The 23,706-nt window shown below is 44.1% G+C and overlaps 1 protein-coding gene across 1 annotated transcript in view; it reads left to right on the plus strand.

Moving 5' to 3' along the window:
- Positions 1-23,706, plus strand: part of bsnb (bassoon (presynaptic cytomatrix protein) b) — a 68,702-nt gene that overhangs the window by 25,868 nt on the left and 19,128 nt on the right. Inside the window, exons 3-5 of the mRNA XM_069678760.1 lie at positions 40-261; positions 373-969; positions 22,860-23,669. Coding sequence (XP_069534861.1) covers positions 40-261; positions 373-969; positions 22,860-23,669 — 1,629 coding nt within the window. The remainder of the gene's footprint in view (positions 1-39; positions 262-372; positions 970-22,859; positions 23,670-23,706) is intronic.

Below are 23,706 nucleotides of genomic sequence, written 5' to 3' on the forward strand. Positions count from 1 at the left end.
TTCTGATCATTGTTTTGTGTTGATCTCTCTCCTCCACAGGTGCAGGAGTGGCTCTGTCTGAACTGTCAGATGCAGCGAGCGTTGGGGATGGACATGACCACACCGCGCTCCAAGAGTCAGCAGCAGATACACTCTCCTTCTCACGCAGCCAAACCAGAACCTAGATCCGATGCTCCGACTCAGCCTACACCCCAGACACAGCCTCCTCCTCAGACACATCCCCCTCCTCAGAAACAGGCCCCTCCTCAGACGCAGCCTCCAGCGCAGGCCCATCCTGCACAGGCTCATCCAGCGCAGGCCCATCCAGCGCAGGCCCATCCAGCGCAGGCTCATCCAGCGCAGGCCCATCCAGCGCAGGCCCATCTAGCGCAGGCCCATCTAGCGCCTGGCCCAGCAAAACAGACTGGTCCAGCTGGCCCAGGTCAGCAACATGCAAAGCTCCCTCCTGGGGCGGTCCCTCTCCCCGGTATGGCCAAGGCCCCGTCCCAGCCTGATCTGTCCCGCAGCTCCCCCGCCCACCATCCCCCGCACCCCCGCCAGGACCAGACTCGCAGCGCGGGGAGCTCCCCTTCACGACAGCCCCCGCCTCCAGAGCAGACTTTTGGGAAGCTGTTTGGCTTTGGTGCCTCTCTCCTTAACCAAGCCAGCACTCTCATATCTGAGACTACTCAGCCCCAACAACAGCCCCCGAAACCGGCCCCGAAACCAGGAGGCCCTCCTGGTCCGGGGCCCGGGGCAGGTAAACCCTCAGGACCTCAGCCTGCACAACAAGGGCCTCGAACCCTTACCCAGCAGCAACCACTGCACGCTCCCCCGGACTCCTCTAAACCCAAAGCCTGCTGTCCTCTCTGCAAGACGAACCTGAACATCGGCAACACAGCGGAACAACCCAACTACAACACCTGCACGCAGTGTCATCAACAGGTGTGCAACATGTGTGGATTCAACCCGACGCCACACCTAGTCGAGGTAAGACTCTGAGTTTTGTTTGTTTGGCTTTTAACTGCCTGAAACAATGAGTCGACTGGTCTGCTACGGCTTCCAGACATCAGATTGGCTCAATGAAATTATTTATCGATGTGTTTCTGTGAAAAATGCTGCGTCACGGTGCAGCTGAATGGGTCGTGTTGTTGTCCATTTGAGGCTGTCCAAACATGTACAGGAGATTCCTGTGCGCATGATCAAGTATTCGGCTTCAGTCCTTGTTAAATGACAAACAATGCTCTGTTCTTCCTGGTCCAATCTTTGTATGTGTGTCCTGGTTCTATTGGTTTCTCAGTATTTTTAAAGGATGGTCCATTATTATTCTCCACCAGTCTTCAACAGAGAATGATCAACATATTATTTCAAAATAGTAAAGGAAAAGGAAGAGAACATTTCTGCCCAGAGAATCGTTGGTATTTGGATTCTGTGCGCACACGATGCTTTATGTAAGCCTGCAAGCTTCTACTCTTCTCTCCTGCCTTCCTCTCTCTCTCTCTCTCTCTTCTCAGTGTAGACCAGCTCTGTTCTGCTCAGTCTGGGCCTTTCATCTAGTTAGCAGAGCGAAGTCCAGGCTGTGACTCAACCCATCAATGAGCATGCTAGCCTGGAGCTGCGCAGAAATAAATGACCAATCTTCAGGAAACAGAACCTTATCAGTTCAATTAATGCATAATCTGAGTATTGATTAGTCACATCAGGGGTCAACTGAGGATATCCCTCCTTCTAGTGCATCCCCTCTTCTCCGTCATCCCTTTGCTAAGAGAGCAGGGACTTGCAGCCAGGCAATAACAGAGTTTAATTATGCAAATCAAGTCCAATTGAATGATAGCAGTAATAACAGGCTTTCTGCAGAGCTCGGGCTTTTTATGGGCGAGCCTTGTCTTCCCAGGCATCTGGCTGTCACAGGCAGTAGCACAGGCCATTCATAGATCGCTATGGAAACAGAGAGATAATTTGTTTGTCAGGCGTCCCTTTCATGCTCGGCTGCTAAGATGCTGAGAGTCTACAAAAAGTTTTCAGGCTGAGAGAGAGTCCATCATTAGGTGTGCCGTGTTTCTGCTCTGCTGGCCGCGGCCTGCAACTCAATCTTTCCAAACCTGTGAGCAGTTTTTGTTGTGGTTCCATGTGAGCTGCTGGCAGGTCGGTGCTTCCTGAGTGGGTGAGAACCATTTGGACATGGTGTGAGGCTTTGTACTTTGAATCGAGGTGTCTCAGCTTGATTTCCACAGCTTGTTTGGCACATTGTTCCTCTTCAATCCTCTCCTAATCGCTCCAAACTTTTCTGTTTCTCTGTTTCTGCTTCGTCACAGTCTTCTTCTGGTTCCTGCAGACAGATTTGTAATCACCGTTTTCATGAGGGTGTGATGACACAGCCTGTAGGTGCATCATCACTCCATATGACACTGGTCTGGTCAGAGTGAGGGCTGTGGTTAGCGTTGTTGCCTCACAGCTATAAGGTTCTTGGTTCGAATCGGACGAAGGGGGCCTTTCTGTGTGGAGTTTGCACGTTCTCCCCGTGCAGGCGTGGGTCCCCTCCGGGTACTCCGGCTTCCTCCCACAGTCCTGATCGTTAGGTTCATTGGTGACTCATAGACGTGAGTGTGAGCATGAAAGGTTGTCTGTCTCTATGTGTCAGCCCTGTGATTGACTGGTGATCAGTCCAGGGTGTACCCCCCTGTCGCCCAATGACAGCTGGGATTGGCTACACCCCCCGCGACCCTGAACAGGTTAAGCAGTATAGATATTGGATGGATGGTCAGACTAAGTTTATCAATTTGGAAGACAGCCCTGTGATCTGTTCTCAGTTTCTGTTCTGCGGCTGGGGCTCAGTGGTAGAGTCGGTCGTCTCTCAATCGGAAGGTCGGGGGTTCGACCCCTGACCTTTACAGTCGCATGTCGAAGTGTCCTTGGGCAAGACACTGAACCCCAAATTGCTCATCGGGTATTACTGTGCATAGACACTTAGTGGAGATCGGCACTTAGGCCTTTGCCACCAGTTTGTGAATGTGTGTGTGAAAGGTTGAATGTGACCTCTGGTGTAAAAGCGTTCGGAGTGGTCGGAAGACGAGAAAAGCGTTCTATAAGTACAGTCCATTTACCTCAGTGAACTAGTGAGAACTCTTTAACAGTCAAGTGAAATGTGTCAAAGGACAAGGTGAGCAACATTCTACACTTTTGTTATTATCAACAAATCCCATGTAGTCCATCTCTACATACTTTGTGACTTCCCGCCCTGTCTGTGGCTCTCCCAAAGCCCATTGGTTCTTAATGAAGATGTTGGGTTCTGAATGTTCGCTTTAATTTTTCAAAAGGTTAAATAATTTCAGGAAACAGCTGGGCCCTACTCATCAGAGTGAAACAGTGTTTTTATTTGGGACTACTTAAAATGACAGAGTTGGTGCTCTAATGAGTATTTACAGCAGGATGTATGTGGGATGGAGGAACATGTCACTCAGTGTGGCCACTTTCATGTGTACGTAGGATGGAACTGTTGGTATTGTTGAAATGCTTTCTTCTTTTGTTTTTGTTGGGGTTTTTTTTGCAGATTTTTATTTAAAAGAAATTTCAAATCCTTTTAACTGATTTTCCCTTTGATTAGAGGACAGCACGTCCACATCTATAACCAAAACATGCTGGTAGTTTAAAGAAACGATCGACAGTAAACAAAGTCGCCCTGCTTGTTGACAGCTCAGGTAACGCTTCCACTAATAGAAAGTGACAAGAAAAATAGGGAGAAAATGCAAATGAGCTGCTGATTTATGGGACAAAGTCATTAAAGTAAAAAGGACAATAAATGGTTAGACTGCATTGGCTTTGAATGTCGGACTTTCTCATGTTTTAGTTTGTAACCACGTGAATCTCAGGGGACACTTTTGCACTGTGAAAATAGTGAAAACAAAAACAGACGGGAAACAAATCTCTGCAACTTTACTGATATTAATCACAAATGTAATTAAAAGTCAGAGTCTTCATCATTTGTACGATGTGACACCCAAAGCAAGTCTTGTATGAGACGTCTTGTAATGAAATTTTCTGCAGCAGCACTCCGAGAAAACCTTAAAAATGATCTGTAGCTCGCAGGCATGAGAAAAAAAAAGCTGGAGATATTCATGAAAATACATGTTGTGTCCCCCCCCCCATGAGTGACACAATGCATAATTCATTTAGAACAAATTAGGCTGAGCCGTATCATAGAAGGAGAGAAACAGTCAGCCCCTCTTTAATCTGTGATGAGGCCACGAGTGCCGGCGTCTGTGCGAGAACGGGAGGAAGGAACGGAGGAGGAGGAGGGAAAGAAAAGAGGTGATAGATCGAGGAGGAGGAGGAGGAGGAGGAAGAGAGTGAGAATCAGAGATAATGAGTGAGAGGACGCCAACTGTTGGTTACGTCGCACAATATTTCACGTCAATTAGCGCTGAAAGTCATGTGTGGCTCTGAGTAAATAAGATGTCCTTGTTTTTTGGGACGCTTTTCTCCCCCATTACGCTTCTCAAGGAGATTAAAAACCAACCTTGTGTCATCGTCTCCCCAGAGTTTTGTTGTAAATGGAACTTAAAATGTTTGCTGAATCTGATTTATAGCACACTTCATATCGAGCACTCCTGAATCACCCTGCCTTTCTATCTGACTGTAAATACAGGTGGAGGTGCGTTCGACACAATGCATTACGTCTCTGTTCCCTGCAGCCTCTCTATAACATTATTCTTCCATTACCTGTTTTCCCATATGCCTAATATTTCACTCTCACGGTCGGCCCCGGCGCGCCGAATGCGCCCGCGTGCGTCTATTATCATGATCCAGAAGTGTGGCCCGTTTGTAACGAGGCGAGGCCCTGAGTGGATCATTAGCGAAACGACTGAATCTCTCACAGAACTGTAGAAAAAGTGTAGAGAAACAGAAAACATAGCTCATCAATAATTCAATGAGGGAGAACATTATAAATAGTTCATGCAGCGTGGAGCAGTGAGCGAGCTGTGTTTGATTCCCCGTGTCACATAAGGTCGGTGTGTGTTAATGCCTGCGCGCGCGTGTGTGTATATGTGAGAGAAGAAGCTGCATGTCAGTTTTACTGCAGGTGTTTTTTTTGCATCAGGAGCGAGATGAGATTTATTAGAGTCAAATAAAAAAAGTCTGTTTATTTAAATCAAACATCTTTTACTCATCAGGCAACTTTTTATTCTGACATGTACACGTGTCTCGTCAGCTTTAACACACATTTTTTCCCCCTTCTAAATGAGTCTCCCTCTCTCCCTCTAAAATATGGATCAGAAAAACTTGAGTGTAACATTAGCACACGCTGTTAGTGTCAGCAGCTGTGCTCCGTCCTGGCTCCGGTCCTGGGTCACAAAGATTTGGCCTGCCAGAAACAATACTGAGCTGAAATAAGGCCAGCGTTTACACATCCTGTTCGTGTCAACATATTTACCTACAAACTACTAATTATTTTACATTCTGTCCACTTGGCTTATTTCTCTCTAAAAAGACAATCAATGTATGTGTTAAAGCCACAGCTAACTATAGGACACACACATAAGAGCGCACACACGCGGGCCCTCACAGTCTCATTCTGTAATATCCTCAGCTGTGACAAAGCAATTACAGTCAGAGTCTGAGCAAAGAGAGACCTTTAAACAGTCTGAAACACTGTCTGCAGTAACTCGGCTCTCTTTAATGTGCCTTGAACTCAGAGTGCAGTAAACTGATGAACTGTTGATAATGAGAAATCGCACGTACGACATTTCGTAGCATAAAACTTACCCTTTAAAAACCATGTTTGATTCTGAAACACAGAAATGAAGCGTGATGTTGACTCAGCTGCAGAATCGCTTATACCCAGCAGCGACTGAGACACAGACTGAATCCATATCTTTATTCCTGATTGAAACTCTATTGATTTCTTTTTTTATTCAGGGCTGCGCATTCCTTGAGGCCGCAGTGCCCTTGAAGCCCCAGCAGGCGCACAGTAAACATATGTAGAACATGTAGTATTTGTCAACGTGTCACAGCTCTGCAGGAACACACGGAGCCACAGTATAGATGAACATGTCATCCTCATTCTCAAACACGCTGGAAGTGCTTTCTGAAGGTTGGCACCAGCCGCTTTCTCCCTCAGGAGTCCCATCCAAAGCCAGATGGCTGCCGGCTTCGTGCATCCAAGCCTGCCGCGCTCAGCCTGGCTGCTCCCAAAGTGATGCTGGTACACCATCACAGATTCAAACGCCCACCCAGCCTCGATCAGCTGCTCGCCTCCTTTTAGTCCTTCTATTTTCCTTTGTGCTGCGCGCTCTGTGTTTCTATAAAAGCCAGCGCGGATATACAGTAGGTACAAGAGTTCCGACCTCCACATGCTGCACATGTCAGGACGGATGATCTCACACATGCTGAAACACAACACGGGACACAAACAGAACATTATACAGCGAGTGATATTATAACAAAGTATATAGTGTTTGTCAGCTCCCTGTTTCAGACGATCGTGCTGCTTCGTGAACACAAACAGAATTTGCATTTGAGTAATTGAACTCTGCTACCAACAACCATTTTAAAATGCTAATGGTAGCATCTGGCACTGTGTAAAGAAAGACATTTTCCAGCTCTGCAAACACCCACATACACACTTACATACAGTTTGGACACCCACACACATCATTGTGCGGCACCCTTCTGTTCTCTTACTTTAAATGTATTAAACGGGTGGTCTGTGTGATCCTGACTCACCTCGCTAAAAAAACCTGCCAGTCTTACAAAAGCAGGAATAGATTCTTATGAAATATTTAATTGGTGGCGTGCGCCTGATTCTGCTCTTCCTCAAAGATTTTGTTGTGCTCTTATATTATAGAGATTAAGGTAATGTGGCAGATACAAATAACGTCTCCTTTGACTTTATGATGACTCACTGGTTGTTTTGTCCATTTGTCTCTGTTGTTTCACTCACAGTCAGGACGTACGTACCCTGCACGTTCCAGTGACTCCTCTCCCTCCGCTTGCCTTCCTCCTGCTGTCTGCATGCCTCAGTTGGAGACTGCTTGCTGTTGACACATTGATTGAATTGGCAATTACTTCTGGTTGAGACGCGCGCGGTTGACATTGCAACACGGATACTCAGCCCCTCTTGATTCGGTCTACGCTCTGTTGATTTAGCAGCAACAGCAGGGCGAGCATTTTAAAACCCCCTGCCGTAATAAGTCAGAGTATTTGTAAGAGGTGATACGCACACACAAACACGAGCAGGCAGGGAGCTGGGTGTGTTTCTGTTTGTGTGTGCGCTGGAGAAGGAGCTAATAGTTTGGAGTGTTCCTAATCCGTGTTGAGGGTGTGTAGAGATTCCCTTGAGTACGCTGCTTAACCCCAACACACCACTGTAAAGATCCGCCCACACAAATAAGAGCCGTCTGAGAATAGTAAGCCTTGTTGGCTGATTAAACCGAGACAGTGACATTTTGAGTTAGCCTGATAAAAACGTTAGCGTGAAAGAGACTTTTATTTTGAAACAAAGGGTTTTTTTTCTGCATAAATCCTGTTTTTCTATCGAGTCAGAAGCGTTCAGTTTGAATAACATGCCCAAATCCTTTTGTGCTCGCGTTACACTCACTGTAAAGTCAGTGTGTGGCAGACAGGAAGCCAGGAAGATGATGTGATGTACAGCAACGACTGCTTCCTGTTGAGATTATGTGGTGCCCAGCACAGATGGCTCGCTGGTTTGGAGGCTTAAATGCCACTCACTCTCTTCTCTGGGCCTTTTGTGTTTGGCAGCAGGCTCTGAGCGCGGACTGAGGACGAGTTACGCACACTCTGAATAAACTCCTGTATATATCTGCGGGCTGCTGAGGGAACCTGGGTGACTCTCCAACAGCTGCTTTGAAACGTGTGTGTGCTTTTGGTGCTGGTTTTTCTCTGAGTGACAGGAAATAGAAAAGGGTGAGAGAGAAATCTACAATCACGAGCGCCTTTTGACACCAGGATTGCATGTGCGTTATTCTGCTAAGCCTCTGTTCATTTTTCATGTGATGCCTTTGAGGTCAACCTCGACCTGCTCCCAGCCCGGCCTGCACCAGCAGCGTATCAGCTCTTTTGATGAATGACTATCTAGGAGCGCGGTGACCATATTGAACTTTAATTACCCCTCCACTCCTTTTCCGTGCTTCCATCTTCAAATGCCCCTCCTCCTGTACCTTGTGCACGAATTTGCTCCGCATTGGCTTAATCACCTCTTCAGAACTCATCATCTTCAAGGCCTGGTGGCTATGCTAACGAGCGTTAGCAATGCTCCAGGGGCCGCTGGCAGCGCTCTGTCTATCCGCGCTGTCAGAGGCACAGAGGTGGGGCGGAGAAGTCCTCCCACCCCTGCTGCCGGGCCCTCCTGTCTCAACACATCACTTCACCAGCCTCATCGCTGCTCCCGCTCTCTCCTCCTCGCATCTCCTCAGGCATGCGACTACTCCCTAATGCTGGCATTAGGAAAGAAGGAGGAGGGGTTAGCTGAGTGTGCGCTGTGCTTAGAGGCTGCAAATACTAAAAGGCTGGCGACACAAATGTGAGATTATAGAACGGAGACGTGCAGTTGTATGTCAGGGGGACAAAAAAAAACACAGCAGACAGAGAGAGAGCTTTAATGAAAGGGAGCAAGAGATTGCGAGACAAAATGAAAGAGATAAAGCCCACTGATCGCTCAGATATTACATTTAACCCCTTGCTAATCTTCTCAGTGCTGCAGCTGTCGGGCAGCAGTAAAGATGACCAGATCTGTTGGGCTGCGGCCCTGAGCAGTGTGAGCAACAACAGCACAAGCAGCATGAGGACCATAACACTTACCAGAGAGATGGTCCTCCCACTGCCTCCATTAGTGAAGACATCGGGGCTCCATGCCGCCGTTTACTGCTGGGGGCGTGACACGACAACCTAAGGAGGGGTAATAGTTCCTAATGGGTTCACTTGGTCACTGTCAGCGCCCTGCGCTCTTGAAAAACCCTCGCTTCACAAACAAACACAAGTGTTATTAAGTCTAAAGTGTATAGTCCGCTTCTTTGTTTTGAAAGCTAGATTAGCGATACCTCTGCTACGAAAAGATGCTGCAGAGTCTGATCCACCTGCTGCAAGTGTCCGCTCTCTCTTACATGAACTCTCTTTACAGGAAGGTACTTTTTCCTTTCCTTGAATGTAATGAACTAATCAACCTAAAGGTTTTTAATCAATTATGAGCGATGACGTTCTACACGGTCACGATTTTTTAAAAGCCGTAGCAACAACAGTTTTTTCTTTTTGTTGTCATGTCGCACATTTCTGTGAAGCCACCAGGATTAAGCAACATTTCAATCAAAGACTGTTTGATGCCAGTTGTGGGCTGTTTGCTGATGTTGCCAGGCAACTGTCAGTCAAATTTGATCAAACCAAACCCACTCAGTCCCAATGAAGCAAAAAAGCTCAGTTTAACCCTTACATGATTTACATTTTCAGGGGCTTAAAGGAATATAATTGGATCTAAGAATGATCAACTTCCTGTTCATGTAAGCTTAATCAGTTGATTTGAAGTGTTGATAAAGACCTGCCTTTTAACATTTATTTGCATAATGTGTATCAATAAATACCTGTATGGATTATCGATCAGTTTCTAGTTGACTTTTGTGTGTGGCCACAGTTTTTTAATCCCAATCGGTGAACAAAGTACTTACTTATTTCACTCTCACTCAAAGGACATAAAGTCTAACTAGACTCTGGTGATGCGTTACAGCTCGAGTAACTTGTCTCAAAGATAAATGTGAGATACATAAAGTGTACTTGCTCGGCCGATAGCTTTAGGAGAATTAGAAACTCATCTAATATAAAACAGGGCTGCAGAGACAGCCTGATTAACTTGTCCTGGGGACAGACATATGCGATGGCGGCGACACACAACTTGTTTCAGCTCGGCTGCCAGCCGCAGTGTAGAATAAGTTTGTCTCTCTGCAGCTTGATTAACACTTTTGAAAACAGATGTTTGTTTAGTGCTTCGACTTTTGTTTTGTTGCTGCTTTTATTCGGTTTGTGCCTCGGAGGAGTTTCACAAAACGCACATCTGACTGTTTAATCGTCCTGTGCGTCCATGGGACTCAGCAAATTACACGCTGATAACCTATACTGTTATTGATGAGCGCATACATGACTGACTTAATCTCATCCAGCCACACTGGAATACTGTGAGCTACTATCTCGCTGACATTAAGCCTGTCCGCTGATTAAAGCTCCAAAAGGTGGAGAAGAGTCAGAAAATATGGCCGCACAGTCAAAGAGGTAGACAGCGTATGAAGGTGAAAATAACATACATCAAAGATGCGTTTTATACAGACTGCATCCGACTGTTTGACCACAGAGAGAGGTGCCTCGTACTAAACTAGGCTGAGCCGTGTGCTGCTGCTCAGGGTGCTTTTTAAGTGAGATTGCAGAGGGATAAACACAGCAATTCATCTTGAATATTCTCTGGGCAAATTAGCAGAGCTGGGCTGAAAGGCTTAAAAAACCAACTAAGGAAAACAGTTAAATACCAGAACAGCTGCCTGCAGAGCAGCTTCGGTCGTCCTTTGTATGCTATCTTACAGTCCTGGAGTGTGCCGAGGGATATTGGATTGTTCTTGTCCTCCAGGAAAGATTTCACTTCTTACAGGGATGAAGGAGGTGGATCCTCCAAACGTCCCTTAAAGATTCAGTTATATTTAGACATGGTGGAGGCGATGGATTAAGATTATTACATGCCTTGTTTAATAGTTTTGTACTTAATATATGATGGTGATTCGGAAATGAGTTTTTAAAAAAAAAAGTGGTTTTAAGGTGCCGTTGTGTGGATGAGAAACGTGCTTTCAGGACACATGATCTAGATGTCCTGGTTCTTCTCACAGTGTTATGCATGTATTGAGAGCCCCCTAATGAGGCAGGACAGTCTCAACAATGTGATCAGCCACCCACAGTGTGTTAGACAAAAAGGGGCCACCTGTTGCCCCCCGCTGAAACAAACAGGAAGTGACAGAACAAGTAAATAAAGAGCAGAAAACATGACCTGACCCCGTTCTATCAAGCCCCCAGAGGGACAGCAGAGACACACACACTTAATGGTAGATGACACTTTGTTGTCCTGCAGCAACACACTCTGCCTCAGAGGAACTTCTTCAGCATGTTCAAAAAAAAAAGATCTTAATCAATCTGGTTATGTGCTAAAGTGTGTGTCTGAAACAAACCAACACACAAACAAAAACATGTGCAGGGTATAAGACTAAATGGTTCAGCCCAGTGGAAAGGATATCTTGAATGGGGCTGGCAGCCTGGCGGGCCCCGGTCGCTCAGGCCCTGCATGAAGAAGGCCGCCAGCTTGTGATAGTTAAAGGGTCAAGTGTTGACCATTACTCTCCTCACAATCAGGGTATGACTTGAGGTATGAGCTCAGACAACAGGAGTTTTAAAATCTGCTTGCATCATGCACATAAGGAGAAACTTTTTTTCCTCAAATCTCAAACATGCACACACTACAAGATTTTAAATTAATGGTTCATTACTCTACATGAAGTTTTTTATGTGGGTCAGAGGGAGCACTCATGAGATTTTACTGGGGAGCAGATGTAAACAAACGGACTGATGAGGTCTATAATCTGCTGAAGTTTAGCTTTGCATTGAAAAACAAGATGAGGTCAATGCGTCACAAGGACTGTCCTTATGAGGCCGATGACATTGTGTTTGAAAGCAGGTGTGTGCTGCGGCCGTAGGTGATGACAGCGGACGAGCAGCGGAGGAGCAACCCCGCCTACTCCCCGAACAAAGTATCCAGAGCCGTACCTCTTACATTACCATACTAGCTAACGTTAAGGGCTATAATGTTTTCTTTGGCTTGGCTACACCATTAGCTGCGCTTTCTCCATTTGTACTCCTCTTTCATTGGTTATTGTGATCCCACTCAGAAAGAACAGACATGATAACTCTGATTTAATATCTAACAATAAAACATGTTTGTTTGGCGTCAGGGTTAAGACAGGCTCTGTAAACGAAATCTACAGAAAGAGAAGAAATCAAATTGCTTTGTGTATAGTTTGCAAATGATTTTATGCTAGCATATAAAAGTCGGCTAGCATGGTAAACATTACTATAAATAAGCATGTAAGCTTTGTCAGTGGCAGCATGTTAGCATGTTGATGTTAGCATTTAGCTTAAAGCATTGTTTTTCCTTAGCATGGTGTTACATAGTCGCTAGTGTGGCTGATGGAATAATTAGCAACTGAATGCTAATCTGATTTTTATTTGATTTGTTTGTAATAGAAAATGTGCACAGGGGTATCTTACAGCTTTGCACAGGCAGCGGCTCGTTCCCGGAGAGTTATTCCAAGATGCTGTTAACATGAAGCATATTTTGCTTTTCAGTAAATTCACCTGAGGCTTCACAGTTCTACATATAGAACCTGCCGGGGAGGTGATTGCAAAGCTTCCCACACTTATATCAAGTTATCTGGCTGGTTTTCCACTTCAGAGATTCCTGTAGTTTTAAATATCATTCTATCACTTTTTATATCTCAATAGCTTTTCCCTGGGATCTGATTCTTCATGCTCTGAGTGTGACCTTTTTCAGACTCATTTTACAGTATTCTAATGGAAATGATCTCACTGAAGACTCATTGGCCTGTCTAAGTGCAGGTTGTTGAACGTGCATACTACTTTTGAATAGTTACCCTGAGGTAGAAGTAGCATATTCAAAATAATGTAAAGTAAAGATTCTCTATATTTGGCCCTTTAACTACTATATGGTCTATTTTCATTTTTTAAGGCACAGGGTGGAACTGCACACCCTGTGACTGTGACTATAGTTGAGTCCTGCTTGCGCAGTGGATCATCCTTCATTTCCTCTCTAATCCACAGGCCTGACCACGTGTCCCCATTGAAGGAGTCCCAGGGGATTGACCTATATACCTGCTGACTCTTACTGACCTGTCACAGCCATGGTGTGGCGTGGCACAGCCTGGCACACTGCTGCGGCATGTGCTCGCTTACGCTTCGGACTGTGCACTTGGTAGTCTTAAACCGCTGTTTGTTCTGACTGTGCATAATAGAAATGGATACCATGATTTAAAAGGCTTTGATTGGACTTTAACAGAAGAACCTGCTCTGCTGATCTTTGACTCTTACTGTGACTTGAGTGCAGTGATTACTGCACTGAAACAGGACAGGACACAGTGAGTATTAGCTGTAGTCACTTTGTCTATCATGCTTGTAGACTGCTATTGCTGCATTTGTTGAAGTGCATACTTTTCATGCAGTGTGTCCGGTTGTTGCTGCACGTGTTTAATGGTATTAAACGTGTCAGTGTCTACCAATGACTGTATATATAGATGGACAACGCGTCTCCATCTGCTCCCATTGTACGAAATTGATGCCAAAATAGCCCCTGCGATAGGCGCTGCCATCTTGCGATGGTGACGTCATATGGAGCCAGAGACTGCGCAGTAGAGATCGGCGAGTGAAGCGGCGGTAGCCACTTCTGCTAACCCAAACACACACTTAACTTACCGAAAAAAACAGCAATGATCACGTCGGCGTGTTTAACAGCAGAACAGCTTCTCTGTGTTGGTCTGAGGTTAACGTTCACAGGTATGGACACTTCAATGACTGTAGTGATTGTTTATGTGACGTTTCCACTCGCGGATTGTCCTCTGCTCTTCTCACCCAGAACTGATTGGCTGCAGGAGCCGAATTTGTCAACAGAGCTGTCAATCATCATTTTGACAGCATCAAATAACTAATTAGAAATAAACTTGTCTGAAAAATGAACACTTGGACGTGAATCCGCATGACAATAACTAACTATAATGACAGAAACCATGTTTGAGAAAAATGTATCGGGTGTGTATTTTGATTTTATAGTTTGACTCATGTCCCACCTGTTAACATGGAGGAGGCGGGCTTTATGACCTATACTGCAGCCAGTCAGCAGGGGTGCCCGAAATGTTTTGGCTTCACTTTTAGGGAGCTGCCATGTCGTCCATCTTTTTATACAGTCTATGGTGTCTACCGGTCTGGGCACCAAACTGCCTGTGACATATTTGCCCATTCACCTTACCCTCACCCTGTTCACACCTGCTTGGCAGCGCGCCCCTTTGCACGTAGTAGTTAATAATTCACACTGACCCTCTGCTCCCCTGACCTTCAGTTGTTACGAATTAATAATGACCTCCTCCATCGTGTACGCCTCATTAATCTCTGAGGGACGCTGAATGTGAGGGATTATTATGATGATTTTTGCCTTTGTTGTTACAAAGTTATCTTCTTTATTCCAGCTCTTTCTTCTTGCTTTGAAGGCTGACGTGGCTTTTTGCTTTTGTTGTGCATTGTCAGGAAAAAAAAAACACATTCAGGTAACAACCAAGGCTGTTTGATTGAAAAGATGTCAAAGGCATTGTCGAGTTACTTTGGAATAAAATAATTAACATTTAGAAGTTAAGAACTTTTAAGGAAAACATGTCACTTTTCCATTTACTTAATTCCCTCTTAAAAAGTTGGCCTTCTTCTTCACGTTGCCTTTTGTGTTCTTTTAATTTGTGTTTCTACTGTTGCATGAAAACTACCACTTAGTATGAAGTGATCTTCATTTCCCTTCCTGGTAATGAGCACCTAAACTATTCTATCACTGCGAGGTGTGTGATGGCGTTTAATGACAGCTGACATTTCTTGCTCACAGCTTGTGTTCTGGTTCCTGGCAGAAAAAAGGAAGCGGGGGACAGACTCGTGCTGCGACTTGACTGACAGAGAGAGGAGAACACTGAGGTTGTGTAGGTTGCACACAGTATGTCATCGTGCACATGTGCTCATACACTTTGCTGATAGGCATATTTAAAAAATGCTGGTATGTATGTGCATGAGTGTGGGGGGGGACAGGAGGTTGTGACTGTCATAATAAGAGCTAAGATTATACTCAAAGGTTGGTGTTGGTAGAGTGTTTGTGTTTTTGTTGTGCGCGTTCATGTTGTTGTGTGGGTGTGTTTGCTCCCACGGGGCTCCATATCTATGAAATTCTGCGCTCTCTGGCTCCCTCCATGGGTGGGAGGTGTTAAAGCTTCCTGTTGTAGTCTTGCCTCACCGGCAGTTTGGCTCTTGCTTTATGTGCATTGTGGCCTTTACATCATTGTACGACTACATGAGATAAGATCTGTGATGAATGAGCGGGATTTTGAGGTGTTGCACAATGGCACCTTTTATTTGTTTTCAGCAGAGAGAAACGTCCACTGGGTAGATTCGTAGTAATGATCACTCCTTGAAAGAAAAACTGTTTTCAAGGGACCACAGCTGGATTTGAGATAGACGGTGGAGACACTGTCAGGAGTAACATATCGTGATGTAATGTAAGCAAAATACTACTTCAGTATTACAGAACCTGAAAGAAAAGAAAAATCAAAATGAGCTTAATGAGAAAAAACATTAAATAACCTGAAAAAATAAATGCATAATTTACTCTATTAAATGACAAGTTGTTTTCTTTTACACTTAATTTACAAAGAGGCATATTTAACATGTTATTCTAACATCTAAATGACTTGGTAGTGTGTGACAGAATGCAGACATAAGTAGGGATTTGCTTGTTAGTGGAACATTAATGAGAGCTAAAAAGAGAGTGACTTACATTTGCCAGGTGGTAACAAACAATTCAAACTTCAAGCTTTTTTTTGCAGCCCACACTTACCCACTTATAGCAGGTTTAAGTTTGAAGCTTTAGCGCATCCATGTTCAAATACTTACTATAATCAGGATTTTCATGTTCTTATAAGGGCCATACTTTGTTAGGACATCATTTCTTGTGGATACGTGTTGTTGATTGATTGATTAAAGGTGCCAGGGAGCAGGAGATTAATGGATATGGTAGTCAAAGGATGCCTCAAAGAAAAAAACAGAAATAACAGGTAGCTACAGAAAATAAACAGTGTGAAATCCTCTTTTTAACGACTCTGGAGGAGCACTCTGCAGGTGTTTGCAATATATTTTCTCTTCTCTTTGCAAGTTCGCCTGAAGTTAGTCAGCTTTGTCTTGTTCTTCATGCTTGTTTTACAACTTCAAAAACACCTTTTATAGCCTGGAGTTCATCTGCTGCTTTTGAGTGTTTGGTCTTCCTGCTCCATTACATTTTGGCAATTTTGGCCTTTATTGGATCTTTGTAAATTGAGAGAGACGGTAAACACGGTCGGATTTTAATTCAGGAGGCTACTTTCCTTAATCAAATTAAGCTAACCTGAGCGCTTTTAATTTGTCACTCACATACCTTGCCTTTAGCCGTGTTTGTCATGGATGGGTTTGCAGACCGGATGATTGATATACGTCATTCCTGCATTACGTAATTCGGTGAATTTGTACCTGAGCAACATTGCATACACGTGGACACACACACACACATGTAGTGGTGCACACACATACACACTGTGTGAGTGATCAGGGCTGTAATGTCTCAGCAAGTTCCTCTGAGTCTGGGATCAATCTATGAGAAAGGGATCAATCTCCCTGACCTTTTCCTCGTGGTTACCTGCAGTGTTCAATCTCTCATTATTTTGACAGAGAAAGGGCAGCTTTTCCGGCTGCGAGCTGACTGGATGGAGCATCACTCCACCGTCAGTGTTCACACCATCCACATTTGTCTCCTGTGGCACGTTCAGGTTCACTCCCTAACTGCTCTACTCAACTCTACTCGTGGTACCTTGTCAGCAGGAGTGAGAAAAAAACGATCCAAACATAATTCACATTTGCTGTTGCGTCAAACACAGCAGACTCTTACTGTATGCTTCAGCTGGGGAGATGGTGTAATATTTACTGCAGAGGTGTATGAAAGGGAAAAAGGAGGGCTTGTTGGAGGAGCGGACCCGGGGCACCACCTCACAGGCTTACAAGGTAGATTTCTGCATCTCGATTTTTTTTTCATGCTACAATCACACCCCATGAACACCATCACTGATGCTACAACACATATGCAACATATTAGATAATGCACTGCAATTACTGTATTCAGTAACAATATACATAACATCAAAATGTGTCATCTGAAATACATGGAAATGATCAACTCATTTAAGGGTGGGAACGATACGATACGCGATACTTGGCCCACGATAATGATAATATCACGATACAGCGATTCTATGATATATTGATATATTGCAAGACAATCATATAACGATACATCGCAATATCTGATTAACTGCCATTAAAAAGGTAAAGTGTCAGTTTTACAGAATTTGACACAAACTCAGATGAAACAATGTACGTGTTTTCAGTCTGTTAATTACATTTATAAAACTATAGAACAACTGTAAAAACAAATTAGGATGTGAATTTGGATTAATGTCATAAACACCACCGCGAGGACTCATGAAGTAGTGACGCTGTGAGTTTAAATCACAGGTCATCTGTTTAGAGGGCTGTATATTTGTGAATTAAAATATAGATATTTGGCAGCATATCGATAATTGTATTGCACGAGTCAGGACGACGATATATTGCAGTATCATTACTTTGTCCCACCCCTACTGTAGTTGGTGTTTGCAGCAAATTCAAAGATGTTTCCTTGGCTTGCTCACGTTCTGACTAATTGCAGTGCATTAAGATTTTAGGGACTCTATAGAGTCATTTGTGCTCTTAGACAGATATATGAAGAAAAAAAACGTATATATTATTAGCTTAAACTGTTATAATGGAACATACACTCACCGGCCACTTCATTAGGTACACCAGTACAATCTAATGCGGTTCAATACGACAGCACTGCCGTGGATTCTGCTTCATGAAGTTTAGTTTTTGTTGACTTTTCTTTTGTTGAGTTTGTTTATGTTTGTTTGTTACTGAGGCCGTAGATTAAGGTGGTGCTGTACTGAACTAAATTATATTGAGATGTGTCCGTTTTTGTCCTCCCTGTTTACATACATGAGGGGGCCAGAGTATTAGGAACACCTCTGAATATAATGCAGCTCAGAGCAGCCCCACCAGCAAGTATGAGCTTGAAGCTGAAATATAATTGAACAAACACCTCTATGACAGCTTAGAAAAAAGCCTGTACATTACAGGCAACATAAAAGCAAATCTAACGGCTGAGCTGGTGTATTGGATTACATTAGATTTTTCAGGTGTACCTAATGTAGTGGCCGGTGAGTGTAGATGCAGTGTAGCTCTATAAAAATTGTAGAAATCAAGAGTTTGGCTTTTCTTCTAACGACTGTCGGCCCGTGCCAGGTCCCCAAAGGTTTGAGTCAAATGTGAGATATTGAAATTGGCCCATTGAGATTTTTTAAATTCAAAATCATTTTTTTGGCCTTCGCCTTCATTAGATAGGACAGTGGATTGAGTCAGAAATGTGGGAAGAGAGAGTGTGGATGACATGCAGCAAAGGGCAGTCGAACCTGGGGCTACATGGGGCGCACGTTTTAACTGCAACCCTTCAAAATAAATAAGAACACTGATGCTACAGCTGCACTGGTGATGGTGGAGACTGTAAGAAGGATGACAGATCAATAATCATATATTCTGTAAAAAATAAATCGAGTGAAACTGGAAGCTGAACCCACCTCATATTGACTCATCACATGTTGCAGGGGATAAGAGCATTGAATGCTTCGAATCTAATTGATAGATTACAGACAGTTTAGCCGCATCTGAGTCACAGTTCACAGTCAAGGATAAGTACAATCTCCACTGAGCAGACAAGCTAACCGCCTGCCATTTAATGAGGTTACCAGCTCTCTAACAAGATGATCTCACTAACAATGTGAGCCTGCTGCCGCCAAACAAATGTGCCAAACACAAGCGCCCAGAGAAAGATTAAAAAAAATCCCTGCAGAACAGAGCAGAGTCATCTTCATAAGTGTAAAAATCACAAAAAAACTCTTTTCATAACTCATTATTTTCTGCATGAAGAATCTGTTTCATTATGTGTCTCTTTTGGAGTTTAGCAGTGTAATGTCTCTGTATTGAGCTGCTGAACTGCTGTTCTTCAGAGGGCAGTTAAACAGAAGACGGGGATTGCCACAGTGAATTGGATGCTCTGTTTTCAGGGTGCATTAAAGGCCTGTCTCAGGAGCGCAGAGCCTCAGTCTTTTATACGGGCCTGATTTTTTTCCACACAGTGTGAGGAGAGGTGGGAAGCGCAGCCCACATCGCTTACTGCTGTACAAGCTAAAGCACTCTACATGAATAATTTGCTACTCCCAGCTCTGTTTTGGCCTTGCTCCTCTCTCCCTCTCACCCACGCAGAGATGTTGTGCTGATTCAGGAGCAACGAGGAAAGTTTGGCAGCGCCATGGCAGGAAGAGAGATTCTCCATGCAAGGAAAATGTTTATCAGTATCTAATTTAGGTGTCTGATTAAATGCTGCTTTTTATGAACATGCTCCAGAAACAAGAGAGAAAGCAGGTTTGATGCATCTGTAAGTTCCAGTATAGACATCAGAGCTTGGATGCTATTAATAGATGCGTTCTTCTTCATGACATGCTATGTGCACACACACGTAGCGTCAGTAGTTTTCTGTCAGCACCGCTGTGCACTAGCTGTCCACAGACACACTGACGCTCGTCTCTGACATTTCTACACAGCGTTGTTTTGTACTTTATTTTTCTATGTGATAGAACCGGCACAGATGGCTAGTTCTGAGAGTACTGCACCTGTTTATATATAGCTCCTCAGTAGAGCACTTGAGAGAGATGAAAACAAAGCAAGTCTGTCTGTTTGGCATGCCAATGGCACCAGCCACGCTTCGTGGTCTCGGATGAGAAAAATGATTCCTGTAGGATTTGGGCACGTCAAGAAAGGTTTCATCTTGATCCGAAAAAGAGCATCATTAAAAATAGCATGTTATACACATTGTATTCACAGTATCAGTCTTTATATCATGTTATATTACATTAGGGTTTGGCAGCCATTGTGTGTTTATCAAAGTAAGTGGGTGAAGTTAAAAGTAGAATAATCTTCATAGCTACTGTGGATTTTACTGTCCTAGAAGTTTTTTAACCCAACTGTTCGCCAGACTCTTATTTTATCTCCTTTCCTACTGAAACATTTTTATAACTGCCCACACTCTTCCACCACTCCTTATTGAACAGTATTCATGTACAATGCATCATTTTTAGGGGGTCGGAAAACTTAACGTACGAAAGGTTGTCCTTATATTAATATTACATTATATATTATACAGTAGCTTAGCATAATTTACAGTTTAAAAAACTCATATTCTCACACTGGTGCTCTGTGCAGGCCCTCATACAGCCTCTGCCTGAAACGACGCAGTCAGCTCTGTCACTTTAAGAAACCCCGGCCCAACAAGCCCACTTTCTTCTGACTGACCAGCTCTCTGAAGCCTGCTGAGGCTGCACTTTGTGACGTCACAAAGTGCAGCATGTAGAAAGAACTGTGTGAAACCTGGCGTTCACAGCAGCCTGCAGACTGAGCTGAGAAGCCTGGGGATTACTCCAACATACTTTTATCTACAGATTTGAAACTTCACCCACGTTTATTATGGACATCTAACATTGTAACATTATATATATTTCTTAAAATGTGAAACAGCATCACACCCCCTCTTTAATGGGAAAGGTTACAATTGGCATTCAGACCTGGGTCAAATGACTCTCCAGTAGACCCGGGAAATTATCGCCTCGGCTCCGATGGGTATTAATGGGAACACAAAACCTGCGTCGACACGCTAATCTCCACCCCCTTTCCGACACGATGCTATGCTCCATCTGTAACTCCTGCGACTCCTCTTCATCTCAGCTACAAATTCCGTCCGTCTCCGTCCAAACAGCGCTCGAACATCGTTTAAAATTTGTTGCACCGAGTTTAATAAACAGACTATAAAGACTTAACCAGTGTAACATCTTCACTGTTTACTAACCCTGTTGCGGGCGCATTTGTGACGTCAGACGGTGACGCAGCAGAAAAGAGACCGAAAGGAGTATACTTCACTGGCAATGGGAACAGAGATAATCAGCATCTATAAGCAGGTCTTCCCGGGTCTGAAAAACGTCAGCGTCAACACGCTAAATTTAGGTGGGAAAGGAGTATAAGTTACACTTCTAAATCCTCCTTTTAATTGCCGGTATAAATGTTCAGTGGCTTGCCAAAGTGGCTTTATTTCAGACCCTGAGTAATAAAACGATCATCTGCATTATCTTCTGTCCACAATCTTCACCAACACCTCCTTCTTCTTCCTGTTTTTCATCCGCCCCCTCCTCATCATCCTGTTTTTATCCTCCTCTGTTAACTTTTAGTGGTTTCCACATCAGCAATTACTTATACATGATTTGTAGATGCTTTTGCCTACCCATTTTCTTTTTTTACTGAATGGTAGATGTGGCCTGTGATCGTCTGTATCCACCCTTCATTGTGGCCAGCGCGTTCTACAAGAATCCAGAGGAAACACAAAGAGCACATAATCAATCTCTCACTCACACAGGGTCTGATCAGTTTCTCTGCACTGGTTTAGTATGAAGAGAAAAAGAAGACAGACTAGGTCCTACATCCAGACCTCCTCACTGGAGACTTGTCTGTCAAACACTGACTCTGGGATCTCGACATTAAGAACCCTAATGTGCCGTTGGGATGTTCCTTGGCTAAATTATCGTTCGTCTCTGTCTATCTCACTTTGTCTTGGGTTTTCCGAGTTATTTATAATCATTCAGGCAGGTAATATTTCTTCAGACGGCCCTCAGTGTCTGAAATGTGACTGAATTAACAGAATACAAATAACTTTCACAAGGTCTGAATGCATTTAATGGTTGAAATATGAGGAAAATGAAAGGGCATGCAACCTTCTCTGGAACCTCTGACTGTTTTCTTTGGCTGCAGTAAAGATGTCCTCTGACGCAGTCATTAAACGCCTGCATTGTTTTTGATTACCTTTTTCAGGGCATTTTGTTGAATTCCTTCTACTGTCTTTATGCTTTTGAAGCATGACACCAATAAAGGGTATTATTTACTTGGCTGATGGTTATCGGCAATAGAGCTGTTTATGGGGTTATTTGTTTTGTTGCGTCTGTGACACAAGAACTCTTCTTTTTAAAGCCTCAGGCACGGATTATCATAGAAACAGGGCTGTGTTACGAACATGGTGCCGCCTCCTCTCCTTTCAGCTTTCATAAGGTGTAATATAACCATTTCTTTCCATTGAGCAGTTTCATCGATCTGGTGCATTGATCTGAAACTGAATCTTTTAATGTTAATATCCTGTCTTTGATGGGTTTTGTTCTTCATTTTCAGCAGTGTCAGAATGTATAACTACCTCTGAGCATAGGGCTCAGTGAGGATGACAGTGAAGGACAAATACTCTTACAGAAAGAGGGTTTGCTGTGGGCTCCATAAAAGGTTTAATGACAGTTGCACCCAACCAATCTAATACCAGATGTGTTACTTTGTATTCACCCAACGCTTTTCCGCTGTGTACCCTGTGTGAGAGTGCTTAATGTTGTCAATGATTAAGTCTTCACCAAGAGATGAAAGGCCTTGTTTGCACAGGCTTTCAAATATTCAGTTGTTCAGACATGCTTAACTGAGTCCTTGGCACTCCATGGGCGTTTACAAAGCAACAACTTTTTGTTTAATAATAAGTAACAGACACATTTACATCTCTGAACACGTCAATCACCATAAATAATAACCAAATAATGCGAAACACAGAGCCAAAATCAAAGTAACCACCAATGTTGAGCATACTTTTGTAATTAGTCAGATTGCTGCCCATGTATACTGTTTTCATGATTTTGTTTCTTAGTTTTCAGTTGCACTATTGAATTTCAGGATTTTGTTTTGCTGAATAATGTTCATTAGCGTTATTATTCATTAGTGCTTTAGATTGATTATTTATTTCAACATTGCTGATTGCTGTTTTCTTTGTGCTTGTTTTTCAGAAGAAAGAATGGCTGTGTTTGAACTGCCAGACGCAAAGGGCTCTGTCAGGCAGCTTGGGAGATATTCCAGCTCCTGTTGCACCGCCTGCGGGATCCCCCCGGCCACCTGCTACAGCCAATCAACAACCACCTCAGCAGAAAGGGCCCAATCAACTTTCAGGGCCTAGGCCCGCAGGTCCTCAACAACAACAACAGAAACCACCGGGTCCCCAAGTAAGTGGCCCTATCTCTCCTGTGAAACAGGCTGGGCCTGCCCCTAACACAAAGGGGCCCAGCCAACCTCAAACCAAGGGTTCTGCCCAACCCCTTCCCCAACCTAAGGGTTCTACTCAGCCCCCTCCCCAAGTTAAGGGTCCTACACAACCCTCAGCTCAGAGTAAGGGACCTCAAATTAAAGGTCCTATTCAATCAACAGCTCAAAGTAAGGGTCCTGCTCAGTCTGCTAACCAAACAAAGGGCCCGAGCCAGGCTAAAGGGCAGACTCAGACAAAAGGATCTGCTCAGCCCTCGGCTCAGACTAAGGGTCCTTCTCATCCTGCTGGTGCAAAGGCTTCATCCACCCCTGGTAAAGCCGCACCCAACCATGCTAAGCCCACTTCCACCCCATCCAAAACAGCTCCCACTCAGTCTAAACCCACAGGTAACGTCCAGGCCCGCAAACAGCAGCAGGGCCAGGAGAAGACTAAAGGCTCATCCAAATCTCTAAAAGAAGACGTCAAGGCCTCACCAAAGAAAGCATTGTCAGAGACTGTCACTTCACCAAAAGACATGAAGGTAGCTGAAGATGCACAGAAGTCAAGACACCATGAAGTGAGCTACCTGCAACTTCTTCGCCTTCACCTGTTAC

The sequence above is a fragment of the Semicossyphus pulcher genome, unplaced genomic scaffold (assembly GCF_022749685.1).
Source record: "Semicossyphus pulcher isolate SPU_LCO1_2020_fin unplaced genomic scaffold, fSemPul1.0.p SCAF_3, whole genome shotgun sequence".
In the NCBI taxonomy this organism is placed as follows: domain Eukaryota; kingdom Metazoa; phylum Chordata; class Actinopteri; order Labriformes; family Labridae; genus Semicossyphus; species Semicossyphus pulcher.